Genomic DNA, 26,492 nt, shown 5'->3' with positions numbered 1-26,492 from the left:
TGCTTGAGACTTCATTTTTTTTATCGTTAAACTTTAATAGCATAGCTTATGGGCCTGACGTAAGTCCCAGCAAACATGCCTTGGAATCAGAAAATGAAGTCCTCAGCTCTATTGGGAAGGCTGCCCAGGAGGAGAAGTGAGAAGACCATGTGGTTTATGTTCTTCAAAATATAACAATAAATTCACTTATTCAAAGAAATGTATATGGTGATTAAGGGCTATTATGTTATTAGTACAGCAGAACCAACAGTTTTCCATCTGGAAGGCAGTACGCTGTGATCAAAAGAGCTCTGGGCTTTGCAGTCTCATAGAAATGAGTCGAAAGTGAAATCTACAATTTAAGAGCAAGCCTAGTGTTTAACTCAGTTTTCTCATCTATAAAATGCAAATGATACCTTCCTCATAAAGCTTTGGTGGCAAACAGTGCCTGGCACATGGTTGGTGCTCACTACATATTAGTTTTCCCTTTTTCTCTCTTTCAGGTATACCTAGATTCAACAAAGTTTTGATATAACATTGTTACTATGGAAAATAGCTTCTACAGTTTGGAGTTACTTACAGATTGGAGTTTTTAGAATACAGCACATTCATCAGGAGATTAGCCCTGATTCTTTGCATATTTGAATGACATGACTATTCCAAGATTCAATATTATGAAATAGTAGAACTAAGTTGAATAGACTTGCCCAATCCCCCTCTCTTCCTGCCCTGTCTCTCAGGCAGATTTTTTCTGTGATGGAATTACAAATGGTGAGAAGCAAGGCAGTGATGGTTAATTACTTCCGAGGAGATTGAGTCAGAGAAGCATAAATCACCTCACCCCAGACTCTGCAGGTTCAGCTAAGAAATGGTACCCTGGGCAGGAAGCAAGCAGTGAAGGGGCTTGATCTACCTTTAGTAGATTCCCAGTTATAATCCTAAATAATTGAAGCTTGCACTCTAGCTCCGTCAGGTTTTGCATTTATTTCTGAGGATTACCACAACCCTTACTTGGTTACCTGTCTGTTTTTATTGTTCATTAGAATGGTATTACTCCAGGCTTGCTCACACAAACATTTGCCAAGACAATGGGATAAAAACAAATCAAGTCTTACAAACAGAGACTCTATTTCCATTTGCAAATATTCAGACCAAATAATATGCTACAGGAATTTCTGGGGGAAAATGAGTGAGATTGAATATGCTCAAGCTTTGCCAGGAGAAACACGTCAATAAATTTACTTTTAAAAAAAGTGTGTAGAAAGAGTGAGGAAACAACTAAATAATTTAAGAAATGAATGTAGAATTCTACAGATGATTTCATATGTTTATGTGTGAGTGTGGCAATAGCAAGTTAAAGTAGTAAATCAGGTAGTATAATTAATGAATTGTCTGTCCTTTTTGGAAAAGTAAGACAGAGAAAAAGTTTTATAGCAGAGATGTGATAAAGAGCATACCTTATGAGCATTGTATGAATGATACCTGTGCAAATTTAGCTTAAACTTTTTTAGTGGATTAATGAATAAATATTTTTTATCATCTATTTAGTAGATTTCATAAGTAATGTTCTTCCATATGTTTTCCAGTGTAATAAAAATTGCAAAGAATGCAAACTCACATGGCATTATAGTAAATGATCTGAATAACAGAATATTAATTAAGTGGGTGCAATGACCCTTTCAATGGCCACCAGTATAAAATAGAAATCTTAGTAGTTAAAAAAAAAGTTAATGGGATTATTACAAATTTAAATGATTTTATTTTCGGTTTTGCCATGAATCACCTCATAGTAGATGATGTGTATAATTGGATCCATAGCAGGCTTGATTTTAGGGCATAAATTAACAATCTTTTAAGCCAGTTCCAAGAGCCAAGTTTGTAATTCCAGAATACCTGATTAACAAAAGATGTGACTCTTTACTTTACAGTTGTTTACAGACTGATTCAGCCCTCTTCTTTTTAGCATGTACTAGGTGTCAGACTCCAGGTATATAAAATGCCTGCCCCACAGTCCCATGGAAGAGACTGTCTCCAAGGTTTACACAAGGTTGGATGATTATCAAGACACACAAGACCCCTTGAGTTTCATGCATGTCCTTACCCATGTAGGGCTCTAATAAAAGCAATGAAAATGTTACATCAAGAGAAAGAATTCACACAAAAGCATCAGGAGTCCAAGAAGCTTCCAGACACCCTTCTCTAGGGTCCTTGGTTAGTCACACAAGACTCATCTCCAGATTATGAGCCAGCAACATATGTGGAAGGAATTTTGGTTTCAGAAGACCTCGTTCTTATCTGGCCAAGAATTTAGTATCAGACTTCTACACTTCCCAAAGATATGCATATAACTGGCTCGCTATCTTATACAGTGTGGCACCTTGAGTTGTACTGAAGAGTATCCATGGTCAGGGTGAAGAAAGATCTCCTAATGGAGATCAAGAGCCAACATAAATGATCTTAGTGATTGAGGTGAGGTGGCCATTACAGTCAGAGGGAACAGCATGCACAGCCTCCCAGAAACATTCTAGAAAATGACTAATTTTAGAAAGCCTAAGGGTTCTATATGGTTGTAGTGTAGAATATATATAGGTAAGCAGATAAATAATTATTAGGTTAATCCCCCAGTTGTATTCCTGGGTGACAAGAGTGCAGAGATAGATGCAAACTTGAGATAGGGGATAATGAGGTACCAGATCAGAGATGTCTCTTGGTTCTAGACGTTGAATTTTATCTATGGAACATCTAGGTTGGAGATATGCAAGAAAGAATTTAAAGCCCAGAATATTGAGCATAGTATTTTGTGACTACTCAGTAAACACCAAACAACTAAAAGGCTAATGCTGTGATCTTGCATTTTAAAAGCTCTGATAATTTCTGTCAGAAACCTATCTGTTATAAATAGGAAAACAAACAAACAAAAAATTGTTTTTAAACCTGTCTCATGCTGTGAACTTATTTTAGAACAAACTACTGTTTTCAAGTTTCAACACTGTCAAAGGAGAGGATGTTTTTCTCAGTTAACAAAGACACTTGCAGAAGATCAGGTGAAAGCCGGCTTCCTGTGGAGAAGGAGTTTTGCCTCGAGAATTTCATTATGGCTTCTTTCTACCATATGGAATCAAAGAGACATTCCCTTCTTTCTGTTCCATTTTCCTTTTATCCAAGGATTTTACCTGACTTCTGAAATAATTAATTGAAGTTAAATTCATGTACACAAATATACATAAGGTACACACATGTATATATATATATACTCATATAAATAAGGTACATATAAGGACTCCGAATTTACTATGTCTTACAGATCAAAGGACAGATGGTACCAATTTTTAAATCTATCTTTGTAGCAATTTTTAAATAAGCAATTTCTTGAAACCTGATTTTCTTTTGGAGTGATGAGCTAGTTCCTTTCAAGTACTAAGTAAAGAGCAAGAATCATCAATATTATGTTGCCTATGCACCTCGTCCTCCATCATGAAGAAATGTCTGAAAAGTAATCACAAACATCAAAAAGTCATTTCCTGTGAACTACAAAATTACCTCTGCCATTTAGAGTAGTGGTCTCTACACCTTTGCTAACTGTCATGTCTCTTTGCCAAGTGTTATTACCTTACATTTGTTTATGGTTTTGCATTACAGTGAAGTAGTCAGAACTAATATTATTACATTTTACAAATAGGAATACAACTCAGAGTACTTAAATCACTTATCTAAAGTCACACCATGTAAAAAAAATGAAACCTGGTCTTCTGTGCAGATAAAGTTCTTTTAGGTTCTAACCTATTTGAAAGATAATGTTTTTCCTTTCCAAGCTGCCTTCTCTAGTTTCAGAAATGTAACAGTAGAGGAATATATTGTATAACTACTCTTAAATTTTTAAACAGATAAAGGTAGTATTTTTATTATCATGTATACACCTTTTATTTTGAATTTTACATTAAAGCAACCTTCTGTATAGAAGTATACAAAAAAGAGAAAGTTGCTTTTGAGAGTTGTGGGCTTTAATCCATGAGAATGCTGCTACGTGTTCCCTTATTGCCCCATTTTTTAAACTGTACACACCCCTTTCTGCACTATCCTAATACAAGTAGACCTTTTAATAAGTAGGGCATGCATATCCTTGACCAGATAAAGAGCTGTCACAATGCTTTGTGGCACAAAGAAACGTTATCATTGAATATGCAGAAGTAATCATATTTGGGTTTATTTTGAATCGATCAGTGTTTCTTAAACTGGTGTGCTTGTAAAAAATGCAGATTTCCTGTTCACTTATTTTGATTTAGTAGGTCCAGAGTGAGCCTAAAAACCTGCATTCTGACTGCAGTGTACTTGAGAAGCACTGGGAAAGATCAGGGTATTTTCTTTGTGTTGGAAGATACAAGTAGCAAAAAAACCCAAATGAAATACACAGATAAAGCCTATTTTAATCAATATGGTCCACCTTGCTCCCTATAAATCTTTAGGGGAAGCTAATAATGAGCAGCAAAATTGAGTGTCTTTAGTTTCAGTTCTCTTTGCTGTTGCATACCAGCTGTGGCAGTGTTAATAAGCATTAAAACCATCCGAAGGTGACGATTTGGGAGAAGAAAAAGAAAATTTCAGGATACGAATAATCCATTGTACTGGTGACACCTGGATAAATAAAACTTTCTGGTATAAAAGTCTTGTAATAAAATTGACTGTGTTAAAATAAGGAGTAAATTTCCAGTGCAATGGAAATACTTCTCTTAAGCTGTTCTTGGATGTGTTTGCATAGTATAGCCATCACTGTCAAGATTTTCTGAATGTCCATCTATGGTTAGCAAGACTTGATGGAGTCCAATTTTTTTTTTTTTTTTTTTTTTTCGGTACACGGGCCTCTCACTGTTGTGGCCTCTCCCGTTCCGGAGCACAGGCTCTGGACGCGGAGGCTCAGCGGCTATGGCTCGCGGGCCCAGCGGCTCCGCAGCATGTGGGATCCTTCTGGACCGGGGCACGAACCCGTGTCCCCTGCATCGGCAGGCGGACTCTCAACCACTGCGCCACCAGGGAAGCCCCGATGGAGTCCAATTTATATAGTCATTTGTTTTAGCAATCCCCTGCCTTCCTCCTTTTCCCCTTCCACACTCTCTCAACGGTGACTCTTGTCCTTCCCAACTTCCTTTACCCTGAATTCACATCCTCTAACCTGCTACTTTCGATTAAATTGGGTAAAGGTTAGTGACTGGTCATTGGTATATGCTGACTGATCAACTCATAGTTTAGCTTAGTTCTACTATCCTTGTTGACTCCTTATAACCTGTTAGACACATATTCTGTCTTCATCCTCATGTCAATAGTATGAGGTAGGTAATGTAGGTATAACAATTCTCTCTATATAGTTACCTACTTTGGTTACTATTATGGTCCTTATTTTACAAATAAGGAAATTGAAGTTTAGAATAATTAAATACCTTGCCCATGGTTACACAGTTATTAATCAGCAGAGTTCTCAAGTTCAGACAGCATGATTTTAGAGCATGAGCTTCTAATCACCATAGCATGCCACCAGGTCTTAGAACTTGAAGTCCTTTGTCTTTATGTAAGTAGAGAATGTCTCCTGTTAAAGACTTGCTGAATCCTATTCTGTTCTGTTAGAAGAAGGAGGCCCTATGCCTCATTGCTTGATAAGCTCTTCCTCTTCTGTTGAATAGTTTCTAGCAATGTGTTCCTGAGAAATTACCAGAACTGAAGACAACAATTATCCTATTGTCACTGTGTTCTTCCAGAATGATCTACCAGTAGGCTGTCTTCTCCTCCTCTCTCAGGCTGCCTTTCCCCACCTTGAACACTCGTTATGTCCCTTCCTCCTATGCACCAGGTTTTCCAGAGCCGTATTTTTCTATCCCTCAACTTATATATTTCAATTTTTTTTTTTTATGTTGGGGGTAGGAGTTTATTAATTAATTTATTTTATTTTTGCTGTGTTGGGTCTTCGTTTCTGTGCGAGGGCTTTCTCTAGTTGTGGCAAGCGGGGGCCACTCTTCATCGCGGTGCGTGGGCCTCTCACTATCGCGGCCTCTCCCGTTGCGGAGCACAGGCTCCAGACACGCAGGCTCAGTAGTTGTGGCTCACGGGCCTAGTTGCTCCGTGGCATGTGGGATCCTCCCAAACCAGGGCTCGAACTCGTGTCCCCTGCATTAGCAGGCAGACTCTCAACCACTGCGCCACCAGGGAAGCCCTATATTTCAATTTTTTAAGAACATACATTTGTTACTCATTTGCCCTGATTTCATAGACAGCTCACTCATGCTTTATTAGAATTCCAGTACTTAGGAAAGCCCTGGCAGTGTAAGAATCAATCATGGGAGGCTTTGAGTAGAGAGGGATGCTGGAGGGTGGAATGGATGGTTATCCACTGGGCCAGTGTCAGTAAGAAGAGGGAGAGGGAGGGGAGAGACCTGGATCTGATGGCCGTGGTTGGAGGAGTTCCATTAGGCATTTAATTTGTCATGATTGTCCCATGGCTGGCAAGGAAATTCTTAAGGAAAGAGTATCTGTACATTTTAGAACACTTACTTTCTGATTTGTTGGAATTAGAACTTAGACTCAGTTTAATAAGGAGACTGTTGCATGTTTGTTATCAGTGCTATAAGACTATGCTAGAGTAAATTATTCACTCTGTCCATAAGGTAATGTCTATAATTTTATTTTATGTAGAAACAGATACCTTACTAAAGGTATCTACATAAATACCTTTACCTTAGTAAAGGTGGAAGTTGTCTGCCTTCAGTCTACAAACTTATGGAACATTTCCTGATGTTTTCAGTACCTTTAAATGAGGTATTATGCTTGAAGACAGTATATAACACATAGCAGATTTTAGAAATCATCCTTTTCTCCATAATTTCTAGCCATCTGCAAGAATTTTATTTAATCCCGGAGTATTTCAAAATACCAGCAGAGCATAACTTCTTGAGGAGCTTTTAAAGCACACTCTAATGGAGTTTTCTTGGAAAGTCTCCTTTTCCTGTAAATATAAGTAGATATGAACACAACTGCCATGGGCTTTGCATATAAACCACCTACTGAATTATTTCCACAAATGACTGAGGGCACAGACCCAGCTAATGCCTTATGAATCCCTGAATCAGTAATGCTGTCATTGTGTTTATTTTGGTAATACTGTATAAGATAAAGCTTTAGTAATTGATGTACATTTAAATTAATTCTCAGAAATCTATACCTACCTACATCCTAACTCTCTGGATTTAACTTTATGTTAACATATACTTATTAAAGTAAAGCCTTGACAAGCGTTTTTAAAATGTTTATTATAACTGACCCAACACATTTTTTCCTTGATAATTACTACCCTTGACTTAGTACTACAGAATGTCTCAAAAATAATGCTAACAATGATACTTAGGAGAGCTAAGTAGGAGAAATAATTCAGCTGTCACTACCCGGTACTGTAGAAGGGAAGGTCATGACTTCTTACTTCCAACATTAACAATGTGGAGATAAGGAAAGCTTTAAGAAGAATGTATCATCTGAAAAATAAAACTGGCAAGATGTCATGATTCATATATTTTCATTCTGGAAAACTTGACTCTAGAAACTCATTGAGACTTTTAAAAGCTTGGTGGATCTATTGGAAGTGGGAACTATACTCAGGAGAATCGTTTTTAAAGTAGGGTTTTATTTGCCTATATGTTATATCTACCCTACTATGCCTCAAAGTGCGTTTCACTGCCAGGAAGTATTTCATGGTTGAGTAAATTAAATATTAATATAATAATTATAAAGAAAGTTATTTAGACAGGCAACTGTGTAGGACAGAATGCAAAGATGAAAGTAGTTAATGTTTTATCCCATTTTGATTGAAAGGGATAGGTATTTCTCCAATATACTTGAACACAGTATAAAAGATGATAGGTTGAAATACGTCAATAATAACTGTGCACTTGTTTTTTTGTTCATAGTTACTAAAAAAGTAAAACAAATATCTAGTGTGCTGTTTAAATTTAATGAACTATCAAACACTCTGCCAGTGAAATCACATATTAATCCAGTTAACATATCAAAGTCCCATCATATATATGAAACACTTCTATTTTTATTTTTCCTTGTTAACAGTGAATCATATAGTTAACTGATGGTGTTTCTTTATGCTGCTGCTGAAGAAACTGAAGCCTAGTTTATGATCCACTTCTAGAAAATTTACAGGATTACATGGCTTTTGACTACAAACCTATTTCTACTCTATATTCTTGCTTTCTACTCTATATTCTTGCTTTATTTTCCTTTTGCTTCATTTTTCTAATTATTTTAATTAATTTATTTTATTTTATCTTCCTCTATTTTATGACTCTTTATAAGACATTTTAAGTACATTTTCAGACATAGTATAATTTTTTTTTTTTTTTTTTTTTTTTTTTTTTTGCGGTACGCGGGCCTCTCACTGCTGTGGCCTCTCCCGTTGCGGAGCACAGGCTCTGGACGCACAGGCTCAGCGGCCATGGCTCACAGGCCCAGCCACTCCGCGGCATGTGGAATCTTCCCGGATCAGGACACGAACCCGTATCCCCTGCATCGGCAGGCGGACTCTCAACCACTGCACAACCAGGGAAGCCCAGTACAATTATTTTTTAAATCAATTAAGTAAAAAAAGTTTTTTTTCTTTGAAGAAGGAACTATGCCTGGTCTCTGGGAACTCAAGATCAATCACCAGCAAAATCCCCTTTGTCCTCCACCTCTCCTCTGAACCGTGCTTCTTCTTGCTCCAAAGAAAACCAGCTCTCTTCTGAGGACTCTAAATCCCCTGTTGCCTTTGCCAACCTTGAACACTTTCCACAAGGGGTGGATGTTTTCTCCACACAACTCTTCCCAGAACACCTGGCCTGGCAAGCGACTTGACTTTCCTTCCCCTTTCCTACTCTCTCTGAGTCTCATGTTATCAAACTGTGCCACTCTTCCTCTCCTAATTGAAGTCATCTGTAATCCCCAGGTCACTCCTTTGTTCCTTCAGTATTTTAGCTTCTGCTTCATTGTCATTCTCCCCAAAATAACTCCATACTAGGAAGAATATTATTCACAATGCTACTGTATAGTAGCAGATGCTCTTGTGAGGTAGTGATCTCCCTGTCAACAAATATTCTCAAGCAAACAGATATAGCATGCCAAATCTTTAGATATGGCCTATAACTGATTTACCCATTGTTAGTTGTGGCATGTGGATGCAGATGTGCTATTCTAGCTAGCAGTAGAATTATCCATGTACAAGTCTGTTTAGACAGAAAATCATAACCAATAGGTTAAATACTTTGGCCCCAAAGCAATACATCTATCTATCTATGTATTGAACTTGAGACATATAAATTAGAGGCATTGAGATCATTTAGATATACCTGAATGCTGTACCTTGACCTTCACAAACTGGATCATTTAACAGCCCAAGTTTCAGATTTTAACCAATTTATAGTCACTGAACCAGTGTGTTTCTGATTACCTCAGACTAACTTCTTTTGTACAATGACCAACTGCATGACCTCATTAATGAGATCACCACACACCTACATAGTACATTTATATCACTTAATTTAATAGCAGATATAATTTTAGTAACATCAAATTTTTACCTTATTAAATTTAGAAGTTTCTGGGAAAAAGTCATAAGTGCTATACTTAGCACTTAGTAAAGTTTAAATGTAATGTTTCCTGTATATTTTTTATCTCTAACATTTGATTAAATAGTACACTATTTATCCGTTCTTTTCCTTTCATCATTATTTTAAATACAGGCCCATGAGTATATTTGCTGGTTACACAAACACACACACACACACACACACGCACACAGACACTTCATAGTCCCACTTAAATATCAGATTCCCATTAAATTCCTGGAGTTATACTGGGACATTAAAATCATGGGTGAGGTAGCTCCCTCCTGGCACAGTGTTTAAGACTCCTCACTCCCAATGTAGGGAGCCCGGGTTTGATCCCTGGTCCAAGAACTAGATCCCACATGCATGCCACAACTAAGAGTTCACATGCCACAACTAACAAGCCACAACTAAGAAGTCCACCTGCCGCAACTAAGAAGCCGACAAGCCACAACAAAGGAGCCCACCTGCCGCATTGACGCAACCAAGTAAATAAATAAATAAATATTTAAAAAAAATTTAAATAAAAAAAATAAAACCATGGTGTGGGGGAACTAACATGACAAACACCCTTGCCTTTTTACTCACATTTATATAATTTCAAAGTAGTAGATAAAAAACAGAAGATAATTGGTTAGTTGTTTTCTATAATATATCTGGATCATGTAGTATGGAACAATTTAATTTCAAAGAGACTCTTTGGCTTTTATTATAAAATAGTTTTAGTTCTCCTACTTGATTAAGTGAGACAAACCTATTAAATACTAAATACTATTAAATACTAAATACTGTATTCTCATGATATTCAGCAATCCTCAGAATGACTCTATATAGAAGTATCACTACCACTTTTTATAAAGACTAACATTTGGAAATGTAAAGTAGATTGACCAAAAACTTAGTAACAGCAGAGCCAAGATTCAAATCTTAATTTGAGTCCAGAGATTCTTCCTAGCACTATATCCTTGGCAGAATAATGTTTGACTTGGTCATTCAGTAAACAGCCAATCTTTGAGGACAATAAGAATTAACAAAAATAAATCCCCTTGACTTCAGTGTTTACGTGACGATTTGTATTTTACAAATAGTATATATGGTAACTTGGTAAATTTGCTATCCTAATAACAGTGGAAATTTCAATGCAAGTACAGAAGAACCAACCACAACCTGAATTTCTTCCTTCTCTCAGGAAGTGTTTTTAGAGCAACAAGCCAAAAGTACTTTCTGTGGCGAGGCTCACAAGACTGTTCAGAATAAGAGAAAGTTACTTGCCCTTCTCGTGACATTTTCCCTATCAACCACCCACTTTGCATTCCTTCCTGCAGGCTGCTGGCAGGATTTCTACAGGCAAAGCTTGACAGATGGGGCTCTAGTGACTGAGGTCCTCCAACTCCAATGAGATGTTATCAAGGACTTACAAAGGCCCTTCCCAGGCTTCCCTGGTGGCGCAGTGGTTGGGAGTCCGCCTGCTGATGCAGGGGACACGGGTTCGTGCCCCGGTCCGGGAGGATCCCACATGCCGCGGAGCGGCTGGGCCCGTGAGCCATGGCCGCTGAGCCTGCGCGTCCGGAGCCTGTGCTCCACAACAGGAGAAGCCACAACAGTGAGAGGCCCGCGTACCGCAAAAAAAAACAAAAAAACAAAAAACGGCCCCTCCCCAAGGTGTCCGGTGTGTGCAATGCCATCTATCTTCAGATAAAGACTTAATCATGTTTAAATGGCAGAAACTCTCAGAATCTTTAGTAAAATTCCATTACCGGGGAGGGGCGGGGGTTATTGGGGCTTTATAGAGTGAGGCTTCCTGAGTTTGGATAGATCTTTTAACTTGAATATTCAGTAACAGAATGTAAATTTTTGGTGCAAAGACAGAATGCCATAAGTTTTCTAATTCTTACATGTAGCAGCATGCATAATTTCTATTGTGGCCATATATAATTTTGAAATTTATACTAGATTAGCCCCGAAATGAAATGCAAATAAATATGATTTTAATGCTATTATATCTTTGCTAATACTTCACTTATTTGTTCATTTTAATAACATTTATTGTTTTTAAATGAAAACAAATTAATCTCAGGCCTGAGCCAGTATATATATAATATATTAATTCTGATGCGCAAGGAATTGAAATGGCATGTCATAAAATGCTTAAATTAAAAATGTGTTAAAAATAAGTAACTAACTTTAAACTTTAGTCATATTAATAATGGAACTGCATATAAAGGTTCTTCTCAAATACCAGTTTTGTAGTGTGAATATAGCAAATTTAAGTATTTGATATATTAATCAAATATATCATGGGAAATAGAAATGTATATAGTTCTTTCTGAGAAAAGTAATATACTGCAATATAATTCTGTATATATAAAGGGAATTTTTAATATAGTTTGGAATTACAGTTACTAATCAGGTTATTAAATTTTTAGAAGTATTCCAATAAAAACATAAAGGTCTATGTTAATACCAGGATTAGAATTTTCAAAGGGCAACTGAAAAATACTCTCAAAAGCTGCCGAGGAATATGTGACAACTGATTTTTTTAAAGGCCAAGGATAATCAAATAAAATCAGCATATATTAAGGTTAAAGAAAAACCAATTAAGCATTGAAGTGAAGACTAATTGGTGCTAATTAGTGATAACTGACTTCAACTATTGAAAATAAATAAATAAAATTGTCTTTAAAAAGAAAAAAGCGTAGACTTAAAAAAATAAACTGAATTATCAAATTAAGTTAGAAGTAGATGGGCTTAATGGTAACAAAAGTAGCATGAGTTGTGATAGTAGAAGCAGAATAGCTGCTCACTTTTACAAACAGGGAAGAGGGAATTCGGCTATTAGCTAATGAGATAAAACAGCAGCATCCTCATAGCAGCATCTGATTGCAAGGCAGATTCCTTCCATAAATGGACGCAACTGATTACACAAAATCAGAGTGACCCACTCATTCTCCTGTTCCCATGTAGAAATTGCCAGGACCCTGCCATTGTTGGATGCTTGATGCATCTGTATTTCCCCATCTGCCACTTAATTAGCCAGAGTCATCAGCTTCCCAGCAGACTTATTTAAGCCCTATTAATAGAATTATGTTGAGTCTATAAAATCAGAAGAAAAAAAAACCCTGACCGTTGTTGAAAATAATCAGTCACAAACACTGTTGTTCCAGCATTACTGTAGGATATAGAACCAAATAATCAGCACCTATGTATCATTTAGGAGCATTTATTTTTTCTATTTTATTTTAAAATTTTTATACAATTTTTAAAGGTTACTTTCCATTTATAGTTATTACAAAATATTGGCTATATTCCCCGTGTTGTACAATACATCCTTGAGCTTATCTCACACCCAACAGTTTGTACCTCCCACTCCCCTACCCTATGTTATCGCTCCCCCCACCAACACTGGTAACCACTAGTTTCTTCTCTATATCTGTGAGTTTGCTTCTTTTATGTTATATTCGCTTGTATGTTGTATTTTTTTAGATTCCACATATAAACGATACCATACAGTATATATCTTTCCCTGTAGGAGCATTTATTGAATGAAGCAAATATTTTTTGAACTTCTACTATGTATCAGGCCCTTTACCCATACGATTTTTGCTTATAACCATTTATAAATACAGGGATATTTATCTACATTTTACAAAAGAAGATGCTGCTGCTCAGAGATGTTAAGATTCATAAGCCTATCAAGTGGCAGAGCCAGAATTCAAACTTTGTGTCCATGTGGTTCTAAAACCCTTTTGTATGTTTCCACCAAGCCACTTCCCTAGAGACTTTGACTCTTCTGTTCATCACTGTATCTAAGTCTGGAACAGTGCCTGACACATAGTAGGTCCTCAGTAAACAGTTCTTGATTAAAAGAAGGCCTGCTCGGTGCAGAGCTTGCTTTCACTCGTGCCTCTGGGGGCCCCTGATGGGAGTAGAATAGTACGTTAATCTTGTCTCAATCTGTTCCAGATCTCAGGTTTTTGTTTGTTTTTTTGTCTTGTTTTTTGTTGTCTTTGCCGTTCCTTGTATGTGTTTGAATCTCTAAATCTAGTAGGTAAAACCCCAGGGGGCAGGATCCCATCTTCTTTGCTTATACCATCACAGCACACTAATGAGCGCTGTGCACGCAGCAGTGCTTCACAGAGTGATCAGGCCATATTAATCATTGACAGAAAGTCTGTTGAAAGAAATGACTAAATCTGCATTTCAGGAGTATCATGAGCCCACACTCAGTTTTCACTCGAAAGAGCTATACACAGCCTATCAAGATCTAACAAGTAGATTTTTCTTCCTTCCTAAAGAAACAAGGATAGCAGTTTGAGTAGTAAAGTCCCTTAATGTGGTCACTCATTTCTGTGATATTTAAATGTGAAGGAGAATTTCTGCTCACAGCTTGGGATGAGGTCTTCTCCAAGACGGCTTAAGATTTCAAAACTGATCACGTACAGACAGAGAACTCCACTATGGCAATTATTGTTGATTTGGAAGCTCTCTTGTTGCAGTTTGTTTAGATTATACTTAATAGGGCTGTAGATGGAGTGGAATGAAAAAAACCTGTGAGAAAATATAGGTACCCTCTCTGAGCACTGAAGATAAGGGTGTAGCCTACAGCAGCATTAGTAGGTCAGGGATTTGGATCTGTTTTGTTCACTGCTGTATCCCTGGTATCTAGAACAGAAACTGACACATAGATGGTACACAATAAATATTTTTAAAATGAATTAGGATATAGAAATAATAATGATGATGAGGAGGAGGAGTTTAGAGAAATTATGATGATAACATAGTGTTTCAGAGGGGAAGTACTGGAATTGTTATCCCCTGAATTAGGATGGATGCAGAGCTTTTAAAGAACGTTCTCTCCAAAAGGGAGAAGAAGAGATAAATTTAGCTCAGGAGAAATGTGGAGGTTCTTTGAAATATTAGGGCCTTCTCCAGATAAATATATTCTTTTTGGACAGAGTTCAGGAGCACAAGAAGTTTGGGGGCAATTACGTTATTGAAGTTTAAAACAGAAGTAGAATAATAAGCAGTATATTGTATTGCCAAAAGCTTAATTAAATCTCATGAAAATTAAGAATAAGAAATGGATACTTGTTATAACTGTTATTTAACATTGTTTTGTAAGCAAGGAAAATGAAAGAATTTGTAACAATATTGGGAAAGATATTGATAATTACATTCCAGTAGATTCACATTTTCCAAAAGAAATAAAATTGCTAAGCTTAATAAGATAAGTAAGCTGACTAAATACAAGGTAAATGTTTCCCATAGTAGCAATAATTTGTTATAAATAGAATTTTTAAAAACTTGTTTACCCCAGACTGTAAAGCGACTAGGAATATATTTAGCAAGAAAAGTACTTGGCCTTCCTGAAAAACAGTATAAACACTTACTGATAAGGTATCCAAATGTAGGTATTTCATAGACATCCTAAAAATCTCACATCTCATTTTGTATAATTGATTACATTGCAGTGAAATTAAATTACGATGACAATTTAGAAGAATAAGTGTTTAAAAATAACCAATAAAATTTTGAGGAAAGAATATACCTGTGTATGTGTTGGTAAGGATTCTAGCTGCCTCTATAGCCAAAATCTGACTACTAGTGGCTTAAAATAGGTTTTTTTTTTCTTGCTTACTTCATAGTCTGTTGGTAGGTTGGCTTTTTTAAAATTCTTGTTGTGACTGTTACTTTATTATTGTATTTTAATTTCTAAGCATAAATTCAGTGAACATTCACTCTGCCAGTCGCTGATTGCATTTTCTCATTTAATTCTCACAGAAACACTGTGTTATCCCCATTTTATGAATGAGGAAACTGAGGCTCTGAGAGCTTCAATAAAGAAATGGTAGAGGAAATTCAGGATACCTAACCGTAAAGCCAACTAAATATTCTTTTGACTTCCTCAGATTTTTTTTTAATTTTTATTGGAGTATAGTTGATATACAATGTTGTGTTAGTTTCAGGTGTACAGCAAAGTGCATCAGTTATACATATACATACATCCACTCTTTTTTAGATTCTTTTCTCATATAGGCCATTATAGTGTATTGAGTAGAGTTTCCTATGCTATACAACAGGTTCTTATCAGTTATATATTTTATTAGTAGTGTGTATATGTCAGTCCCAGTCTCCCAATTTATCCCCCCCACCCTTATCCCCTGGTAACCATAAGTTTGTTTTCTACATACATGACTCTACTTCTGTTTTGTAAATAAGTTCATTTGTATCCTTTTTTTATTCCACATATAAGAGATATCATATGATATTTGTTTTTCCGTGTCTGACTTACTTCACTCAGTATGACAATCTCTAGGTCCATCCATGTTGCTGCAAATGGCATTATTTTGTTCTTTCTTATGGCTGAGTAGTATTCCATTGTACCACATCTTCTTTATCCATTCCTCTGTTGATGGACATTTAGGTTGCTGCCATGCCCTGCCTATTGTAAATGGCGCTGAAATGAGCATTGGGGTGCATGTATATTTTTTCCTTTTTTTGGAGGGGGCTGTGTTGGGTCTTCATTGCTGCATGTGGGCTTTCTCTAGTTGCAGCAAGTGCAGGCTACTCTTCGTTGCGGTGCGCGGGCTTCTCATTGCAGTGGCTCCTCTTGTTGCAGAGCACGAGCTCTAGGTGCACAGGCTTCAGTAGTTGTGGCATGTGGGCTCAGTAGTTGTGGCTCACGGGCTCTAGAGCACAGGCTCAGTAGTTGTGGCACATGGGCTTAGTTGCTCTGAGGCATGTGGGATCTCCCTGGACCAGGACTCGAACCCATGTCCCCTACATTGACAGGTGGATTCTTAACCACTGCACCACCAGGGAAGTCCCGGGGTGCATGTATCTTTTTGAATTATGGTTTTCTCCAGGTACATGGCCAGGAGTGGGACTGCTGGGTTGTATGGTAGTTCTATTTTTATATTTTAAGGAACCTCCATACTGTTCTCCATAGCAGCTGTACCAATTTGCATTCCCATCAACAGTGTAGGAGGGTTCCCTTTTCTCCACACCTTCTCCAGCAATTATTGATTGTAGATTTTTTTGATGATGGCCATTCTGACTGGTGTGAGCTGACTTCCTCACATCTTAAGCATTATCTCACAGGAGAAAGAACCTATTACATAAAATTTAATTAACCAAATGGATGTGGCCTAAATGGGTAATATATATCCAGTACACTATATTATCTTTCCTTCTGTTTCTGTTTTATTTAAGATAGCAAAAATAGACTATATGTCTGAAAATTAGGAGAGCTGGAATCCTAGCCCTCGCTCTGCTACTTTAAAGCTTTGTGACCTTCAGAAGACACTTCACCTTCTTTGTCCTCAGTTTATATTATCTATAAAATAATGGGAGTTGAATGATAATATCTCCACAGTCCACAATCGAGTGGTTCTCTAAGGAGAAAATGGATTGTAAAGCCTGTCTGGATTCAGAGCCCATGCTTTTGGTTTTCTGTGTAAGTTGGTGTTTATTTATTTTTGTAAGAATTTTATTTATAACAACACAGGTGAATGCTCTGCCCTTCACTCCACCTGTCTCACTCCTCAGATGTGAAAGAAGTTTGACTGTGGAGGGGCCTCTGAGACAGAACAAAACCCTCAGTGCTTCTTACTGTGACCGTGTGATTCAAAACTCGATTTGGGAGACCCTTCCACAGTGGGCAATGAGCACAGTTTCTTGTTTATAGCACCTAGGTTGGTTTTGGCTTAAACTTAGGAATCTTGTTTTAATAGCAAGAGCCTGTTAAAATAATACACTCTGTATTCATGTAAAATAAGAAGATAGAGGATACAATTTAATAGGACTTACCTGGTGGCGCAGTGGTTAAGAATCCGCCTGCCAGTGGAGGGAACACAGGTTCAATCTCTGGTCCGGGAAGATCCCACATGCCATGGAGCAACTAAACCTGTGCGCCACACCTACTGAGTCCATGTGCCACAACTAGTGAGCCTGCGTGTCACAACTACTGAAGCCTGCTCGCCCTAGAGTCTGCACGCTGCAACTACTGAGCCCACGCACTGCAACTACTGAAGCCCACGCACTCTAGGGCCCACATGCTGCAACTACTGAAGCCCGTGCACCTAGAGCCGTGCTCTGCAACAAGAGAAGCCACCGCAGTGAGAAGCCCGCGCACCACAACGAAGAGTGACCTCCACTCCCCACAACTAAAGAAAGCCTGCGTGCAGCAATGGAGACCCAACACAGCCAAAAATAAAAAATAAAATAAAAAATAACATAATAATAAAAAAGATACAATTTAATAGAAAGTTACTACAATAAAATAAGAATAACTATCAAATCAAATATAAAATGTAAACTTTTAAATACTGACCCCAATATTTTTTATTCTCTATTAAATCCTGCTCCTCCTTTAAAGGATAACCTTTAGAGTATTTAGTTTAAATTATATCTTTTCTTTTTTGGTGGATATATTTTATTTTATTTTTTAGGATTATGGTTTTAACAATTAAGTAATAGGTTTAAGTTCGATTGATTCTGACCTTTCTTTAGTAATTGATTATTATAATGTACTTTTTATATTGTTTGGCACTGTGACATGGAGAGTCAGCCAAATAAAGGCTATAAAATTAAATTGGTTTACTCCCGTATGGCTTATCTATTGGGTGCAGTTGAGTAGCTGGAAGGTTTAAGTACTGGGTTTTTGTTTTTGTTTTTTATACACATATGCAGTCAAGTTAACGCCAAGAAAATTAGCCCCATCCTGTTTGAGTCTCTGCAACCTTGCTTGCAAAGATAGAGACATACTCATTTATTTTTTTTCTACAGTTAAAATATCCATTGGTAGTTATGCTACCAAGAGTTATTTATTAGCCTAGATGTTAGAGAAAGCTTTTATTTTGTACAAAATGGAAATTATTTTCCTTTATTATTTTAAAATAATTGTATAGAGAACATATTATCTACACACAATTGGCATATTTTGAATTTGATATAAACGTGTATTCAATATATTTATGTTAGTTCTTTCATATGTTAGTGTCAGATTTCATAGCAGCTAGGCTTAGTAACTCTTTAGTTAATTATTTTAGTTGTTGTTTATCTGGCATTTATTTTTTTAAAACCCACATTTTCATATTTACAGAGTGATTCTAAAACATTTGAGAAAGAAAGAAAAGCAGATAGTATAATTAGGTCCATATGATGTCCAACACTGCTCTCTACTGGCAAAGAAGCAAGTCATAAAGCAAACTATTCAGTCTTTCAAGTGGGAAAAAAAAGTCAATTTCAAGTAATATTTGAAAATGAAGGTGTAATTCTCAAACTTTCACACGTTTTTGCAAAATGCTTATTTTAGGCATAATGGAATACAATGAAATAACTGGAAGAAATGACTAGACATCACTTGAGATTAGTTTAAAAGAAAAGCCTATGTCATTTTAATTAATTGAAAAATAGTTGTGAGAGTTTTGGAAAATATTAAGCCAGATATGAAATATCTTAATAACATTCTAATTTTAAAAGTCTATAAAGTAAATATTTTTATATATAATAGTGAGTTTGATGACATTTTTCTGTTTTTAATTTCAACCATCTCCAGCCTCTAAAATATCTGCTGTGAGTGCATTTACTAAGTATCCAAATGCACTGACCAAAGAGATGCGTAGGTTGGACTATTTGCACAGAATATATAATTAGCTTTAAAGTATCAAAAATTTGCTCTGTATTTGTCAAAGTCTTTATTGATGATTTTCCAAAAACATTTTATAGTTTGTAAAATCTGTGAAAAATATATGCTATGTTGTTATACCTTTCAATATATAGACTAAGAATACACAAAACATTTTTAGATCAATGTCATCTTACTTTTCATAGTCTAATATATTGTAAATGTTCTTTTGTGTTTTATATCTTTCCTATCTGTCCATATTATCTAGGATCAAAACATTATTCAGTATTCTAATCTTCAATCCTTTTAATAACTAGTAGCCAAAATTTAAATACACACACACACACACACACACACACACACACACACAATAATGCCCCAAATGGAATCAGTCATATATAGTAATTTAAGAGGTTTTGTTTGTTTTTGTAAGTTTGCCTAATACTATCACTGGCTGATTACTTTGACAGTAACAAATTTAAAACATATTACATTTTCAATGATAATTACCTCTTGATTGTGAGAAAGAAGTTGATGCTTATTTTCATTGATACATTTTTCTGTAGTTTCTAAATTTCCTACAGTGAACATACATTACTATTAAAATAGAAATGTTTATTCATAAGTAAACAGAAACATTTTGTTGCAGATTTTCAAAGCACAGACACACAATTGTGCAAGACACACACTTGGACTTATGTAAGGTCTAATGCCTGATCTTTCAAAAAAAGTATGTGCTGAAAAGAATGTTGTCTGTTGGAGGCTCTGAAGAAATATAATTGATAAAATCTTGAATACTTGAAATAAGAAAAAGAGCACCCACCACTATCACTGGCCTCGGAACACATAACTCTTTCTTTTGCTCTTTTGCCTCACTGAAAAATAGCACTTAGAATCTACATGTATAAAGCAAAAACAGTCTGATACATTATACTCTCTTCTCATCATTGTTATTTTTTTTCTGCCACATGGAGGAGCTAAGACATAAAGTTGCTAAAACACAAAAGCAATGACTTTTACCCAATTGAAAGTGTTCAACACACGGATGTGCCATTTTCTAAGAGATTGTAAAACAAATTTTCTATATTTTTTATTTAGGTAAATTTCATAACAGAAAAGAGAATTTTTGAGATTAACTCCTTTTATTCAGCATAATTCCCTTAAGATCCATCCAAGTTGTGTGTGTAACAATAGTCCACTTATTTTTATTGCTGAGTAGTGTTCCATGGTATGGATGTACCACAGTTTGTTTAACCATCCACCCACTGAAGTATATTTGGGTTGTTTCTGACATTTGACTAGTACAAATAGATCCATTGTGAACATCAGTGCAAAAATATTTACAGGAATATAAGTTTTCATCTATCTGGGATAAATACCAAAAAGTACAGTTGCTGTACCTTAGGATAAATGCATATTTAGTCTTCAGAGAAACTACCAAACTGTTTTCTGGTGTAGCTGTAACATTTTACATTCCCAGCAACAGCAGCATCCTATAATTTTATTTGCTAATCTGATAACCCTGATTACTAATATTAAGGATCTAACTTTCTTGATTCTCCTTGCCCTTTCACTGGACATTTAACTCATTTCTGTTGGCAGCATTCTTCTCTTGCATCTCCCTGTGCAGCATGGCAGCTGCCTGGGGACCCATGGTTCTGGTGCTCCTCAGTCTTTCCACTGAGACCTCAGTGCCAGGGTCTCCCTAATCCACACCTTTTACCCAGAATTCTCCTTCCCCAAGCTCTACTTTGTATACCCAGCTGTTGAGTCTTCTACTCTAATTGACACATCAAAGGAACTTAGACTCAATATGTCTGAGTATCTTTCATTTCTTCCTTTCATTCAGGTCGCTATTAAAATGTCACCCTTTTAGAGAGGACTTTCCTGATCACTCGATCTTAAATATTACACTCTGCTCAATCTATGTTATTATTTGTGTTATTTTTACTTATGCCATCTAAGATATATTAGAAATATGTTTGTGATCTAGACATAAACATAGAAATATATAGATACATACATGCATACATACATGTGCACATACACAGGTATGCTCCCTGGGATATAAACTAGAACAGGGGCATTTTCCCCCTGCTATATACCTAGCACTTAGTAAATACCCAGCACTTGACTCATAGTAAATACTCTCTTTTATTTTTTTTTTTTAAGGAATAAATGAGTATGTGCAACTTTAACGTGTTATCACTTGGGGACTTAATTCAATTTTTATTTAATCAAAGTTATCCATGTCCATTTTAAACAAATATTTCCCCAAGGCTTATAATGAAAAAGCAAAATGTTCCTCAGCTCTTTTCCCAAGTGTCACTCACTGAAGTAACCATTTTCAACTCTTGTTATTTTCTTCTTTATTTCTGGATAACCTGCTACACTGCTGTGCCTTGATTTGTCACATATGTAGTGGTTAACACCCTCTGTCACTGCCCCACCCCCTTGATTCCTGGGTTCCACATACTCCCCTCTTTTCCTATGAAGAACTGGGGCATGGGAGTTTAAATTTTTAGTCCCTTTCATATCTCAGTATGTATTTTTTCTCTCCTTGTAATCTGTAAACTTGGGTCTAAATCTTATTTTTTCTTAGAATATGAAGTTATTTTTCTACACCAGTCATTAGCTAAGGAGTATTGCGTTATGGGGCAAAGCAAAAAACTTCCAGGTGTCTCCAGCTCTCTGTACTGGCAAAGTGACCTCATTGCCCAAAGGAAATCCTTTGAAGGTCTTGTGTGTGAGTCATTACCAGCAAAAATGGGGAAGCTGGAGGATGGATCCCAGCACTGATGAAGATCCAAGGAGAGTTGAGCAGGCACCAACAATATCCACTGAATTCTAGTGTCTTCCCCAAACAATCATTAAATAAAGAAGTGACAATCCCTCATAATTATAAAGCACTTTGCGGTTTACAGGGTTTTTTGTTTTTGTTTTTGTTTTTCTTATCTCTTACTGCAGTTGATCTTCAGAGCAATTTTATAAGGAGAGAAGAGCAATATTATTATCCTTATTTTTCAAGAATCAAATAAGGCAGAGATTAAGTGACCTTTCAGTATCTTCAGATTCTAAGCCTAGAGTTTATTCCAGCATGATGCATCATATTCAAGGGTCTTATAAATATTTTATATACACATGGAATGCACACAAATATGAACTATTTAATCTAAGTATCATGACTTTTATAACTTAAAAATACAGGAACTGTTATAAGGAATAATCTGCTTTTCAGTTTTAAAATTATTTTCATTCAGTTCATCCAACATTACATAGAAAAAAAAGGGTTAAGTGCCAAGCTTCATATTGGAAATCTTTAAAGCTTAGTTCCCACAATCATTCAAGGCTTCTCCCTGTGTTTCATTACTCAGATGGTTTAATTAAAGCCAATGTGAAAGAAACATATTAAAATGTTCCTGGAACACTGCAAGAGGTTGATTCACTTAGAATGTACTTGGAGTTCTTCCAGAATTTTCCCATATGGGCCTATTTACATATAACCACTATGACTCATGACATTACTGCCAAAGTATGAATATTTTCCATAAATATTTCTAGCAACTCTTACAGTCTGTTATCGACACATCAGACGCTTCCTTCTTAGAGTTCAGTAATCACTTAGCAATGTAGTCTGCTTTTACCTTCCTGTTCTGCTAACACTAGACCACCACTAATGGGGAATCTCTCAGTGATAATTTCAGAGATGTTGAGAAGAGTTGACCCCATGGATTTACTCAGAACTAAATGGCTTCTATGGTGTTCACTCCCCTCCTGTCACGTGAACCCTTTACTCTTTCTGCATGATCTAAAACAGTGCTTTTCAAATCTGGTGGCACGTTAAAATCACCTGGGGAGCTTTAAAATGCACAGATGCCCTGGCTCTGCCCCAGCTAATTAAATCAGAGTCCCAGGCACTGGTCTAAGTTTAAAGCTCCCAAGTTATTGTATCATGAAGCCAAAGTTGAATACACTGTCCTGAAACAGAAGAAATGTGATGGGTCCATTGGTGTCAGGAATCGATTTGGCTGTCTCACATATCTTAGTAGCAGGTTTTCAGTTCCTTTTTAGCTGAGAATTTCTCCATTAATTTTGGTCTTTTTTTGCAGATCTGGTCAACCAATTTGAGGTCACAGAGGGACAAACCTAGTGCCTAATGATATTACATCTAGACCAAGTTGCAGTTGTTTGGCATAGTTTGAATATATTAGAAAAAGAAACTGTTGTACCTTGTAGAATCTGAAAACTGAAACTTTTTTGCCTTAATGCTTCTGAGCTTCACGTTCTCTCCATGAGCTCATTAGAAACAGGATCAGCAGTTATATCCTATATTTTCAGCTCACCTTTTCTATCTACCTTCTACTATTCTCCTCAGTTGTTACTATTTTCTAAGTCTGTTCCTTAGATTTTAGTACAAGAAATCACTTGTGATGGTTTTAGAAATATAATTCCCTAGCCCTACCCTTATTAGGGTTATGCATTGTTATGTTTTAATCTGCTCCCTAGGTAATTCTCATACAGGTAATCCACAGAGACCATTTTGAAAAACAAAACTCTCATTTCTTTAGTTGTTACTGTTATTTTTTTCAAGAATGAAAGAGAGGGAGATTGGGATTGACATATATATATGTCAGTATATATAATACTGCTGTATATAAAATAGATAACTAATAAGAACCTGCTGTATAGCACAGGGAACTCTACTCAATACTCTGTAATGGCCTATATGGGAAAAGAATCTAAAAAAAAAAGTGAATATATGTATGTGTATAAGTGATTCAATTTGCTGTACACCTAAAACTAACACAACTATAGTTGTGTTACTAGCTGATTGTACATCAACTATACTCCAATAAAAATTTTTTTAAAAAGAATAAAAGAAGAAATTAAATGTGATTTTAAAAGATACCCTGACATTACTATTTTGCTCCCTTTCATTCTGTGAGTTAACACCATGAAAAAGGTTCTACTTAGGGGCTTCCCCGGTGGCGCAGTGGTTGAGAGTCCACCTGCCGATGCAGGGGACACGTGTTCGTGCCCCGGTCCGGGAGGATCCCGCATGCCACGGAGCGGCTGGGCCCGTGAGCCATGGCCGCTGAGCCTGCGCGTCCGGAGCCTGTGCTCCGTAACGGGAGAGGCCACAACAGTGAGAGGCCCGCGTAATGCAAAAAAAAAAAAAAAAAAAAGGTTTTACTTAATTATTTGATGTAAAGTATACACACATACATACTCATGCATATGAGAAGTGATGAATTCTTATCCCACCCTAGTGTTATGATGATTGATAGTATGTGACAAGAAAAAAAGTCTTTGGAAAATTATATATACCTAATGAATTTAATGATTATTTGCTATTTATATAGAAATACTCTGTAGAATAAAATATCCACATGTCAATTCTAATTGATCTTGAACATTTCATGATATTGGACTTCTGTTTAAGAGGTATTATATCTCTCAAGGATAGAGATTTTATTACAATGTCATAATTATTATGAAACTTTTTCTTTTTGTGGGGGATAGGTCAGGTTTTAACTAAAAACCTCCAGGGATATTTTAACACTTAGTAAAATTGTAGAGCTTTTAGAAAAAAAATTTTTTTTTAATGTACTTTAGCTTATGGCTTTGATGAATGTTGTATACTGGGTATTAAAAAAGTGTGTATTTTAAAATTTTACATGCTGTACGAGTGTGCTAATTGGAAAACAAAGAAAATGTTGATTTGACATTATAAACTGTATTAAATAACATTAATATCTCAAAATATACTATTGACAACACAAAAATTATATACTTTAAATTTTCAGATAATTTTTAATTGTTAATGCATTTTAAATTTGAGTTCAACTTTATTTCTCTGGGCCCAATGAAATGTATTCAATTTTCTTTCTAGTACCAATCTTCAAGTAAAGTATTTAGGAAAAGTATGTTTTAAAAAAACCTTGAATAATAGGAATTGTATATGATTAAGTAATGTATTTATATTTTCATATAAAATAATATAAATTAGTAACTTCTGTTTAGGATTTGGACTTGAATTACTGTCACATCATTCTATTATTCCATGATATACTTCAGCATGACTTACTGATATAGGATATAGTAAAGCCTGTCTCACAAGTGACCATTTTCAGTTTCTTGGCAGCACAGAAGTGGAGCAGCCCAAAGGAACAGAAGTTGTGAGAGATGCTGTAAGGAAACTAAAGGTAGGGCAAGCCCTCCAGATAAGTGTCTAGTGTATTGAATTTATCTTCAGTCATCAGTAGACTGGTGGAAATTCAAAGCATGAATAGTTCTGTGGCAGATATGGCTTCACCCTGGTAAAAATGGTCTGTTGAATGAATATCACTAGATCAAGGAAACATATTTAATAATAACTATGTACACACAATTATTTTTCTGGGTGTGGAACACTCTTTGTATTTTTCTAAGGTATAATTTTTCATACTCAACAAAAAAAAATGTAACGGCAATATTTTATGTGTTGACATTCCGTAGCTTGCCTTTACTTTCAATGTGGACTTGTGCCCTAACTCAAAGACTAATAATGACAGAACAACTGTCTCTAAAAGTTAGAATATCATATCCACCAGTTGAAAGTGTAGAATTAGACTTAATTACAAAGCAGCATTTTGCTGTGACACTGTATGTTAAAGACGTCCTAATGGACAAACCCACGAGGATCTGGCCATATCTATGAGCAGACCTCGGGAACTGGTGAGAGTAAGAGCAGAAAAGGACACTAAGCAACTCCACATACTAAGAACCAGCAAGTTTCCTGAAAAAATCTTATGTAAGCTGCCATGCATCCTTCGTATGTTTTTCTAATTGCATCCCATCCCAAAAGCCACCGTTCCCTCTGAGATACTAAGATTTGAAAAACTCCTTCAACAGAATTCTCATGTTTATCTCATTAAGAAAATTTAAGGGCTGCCCTGGTGGTGCAGTGGTTGAGAGTCCGCCTGCCGATGCAGGGGACACGGGTTTGTGCCCCGGTCCGGGAGGATCCCACATGCCGCGGAGCGGCTGGGCCCGTGAGCCATGGCCGCTGAGCCTGCGCGTCCGGAGCCTGTGCTCTGCAGCGGGAGAGGCCACAACAGCGAAAGGCCCTCGTACCGCAAAAAAAAAAAAAAAGAAAAAGAAAAAGAAAATTTAACATAGCACTATTTTGTTAACACACTTTATTGTCAATTTTTTTTTTTGAAACAACCCTTCTCTGACTTTATTTAGAGTTCATCCAATTATTCCATAGGAGAGGT

General features: G+C 36.3%; 1 protein-coding gene across 7 annotated transcripts in view; it reads left to right on the top strand.

Annotated features, from left to right (window-relative positions):
* Positions 1 to 26,492, top strand: part of GULP1 (GULP PTB domain containing engulfment adaptor 1) — a 274,219-nt gene that overhangs the window by 192,238 nt on the left and 55,489 nt on the right. For all 7 annotated transcript variants that reach the window (XM_082630033.1, XM_082630031.1, XM_082630030.1 and 4 more), the window contains one exon: positions 25,368 to 25,439. In XM_082630033.1, the coding sequence (XP_082486159.1) occupies positions 25,368 to 25,439 (72 nt within the window). The remainder of the gene's footprint in view (positions 1 to 25,367; positions 25,440 to 26,492) is intronic.

Source organism: Mesoplodon mirus (assembly GCF_964341445.2).
Source record: "Mesoplodon mirus genome assembly, chromosome: 8".
Taxonomy (NCBI): domain Eukaryota; kingdom Metazoa; phylum Chordata; class Mammalia; order Artiodactyla; family Ziphiidae; genus Mesoplodon; species Mesoplodon mirus.
The sequence above is the reverse complement of the archived record's forward strand: the minus strand, read 5'-3'. Positions and strand labels throughout refer to the sequence as shown.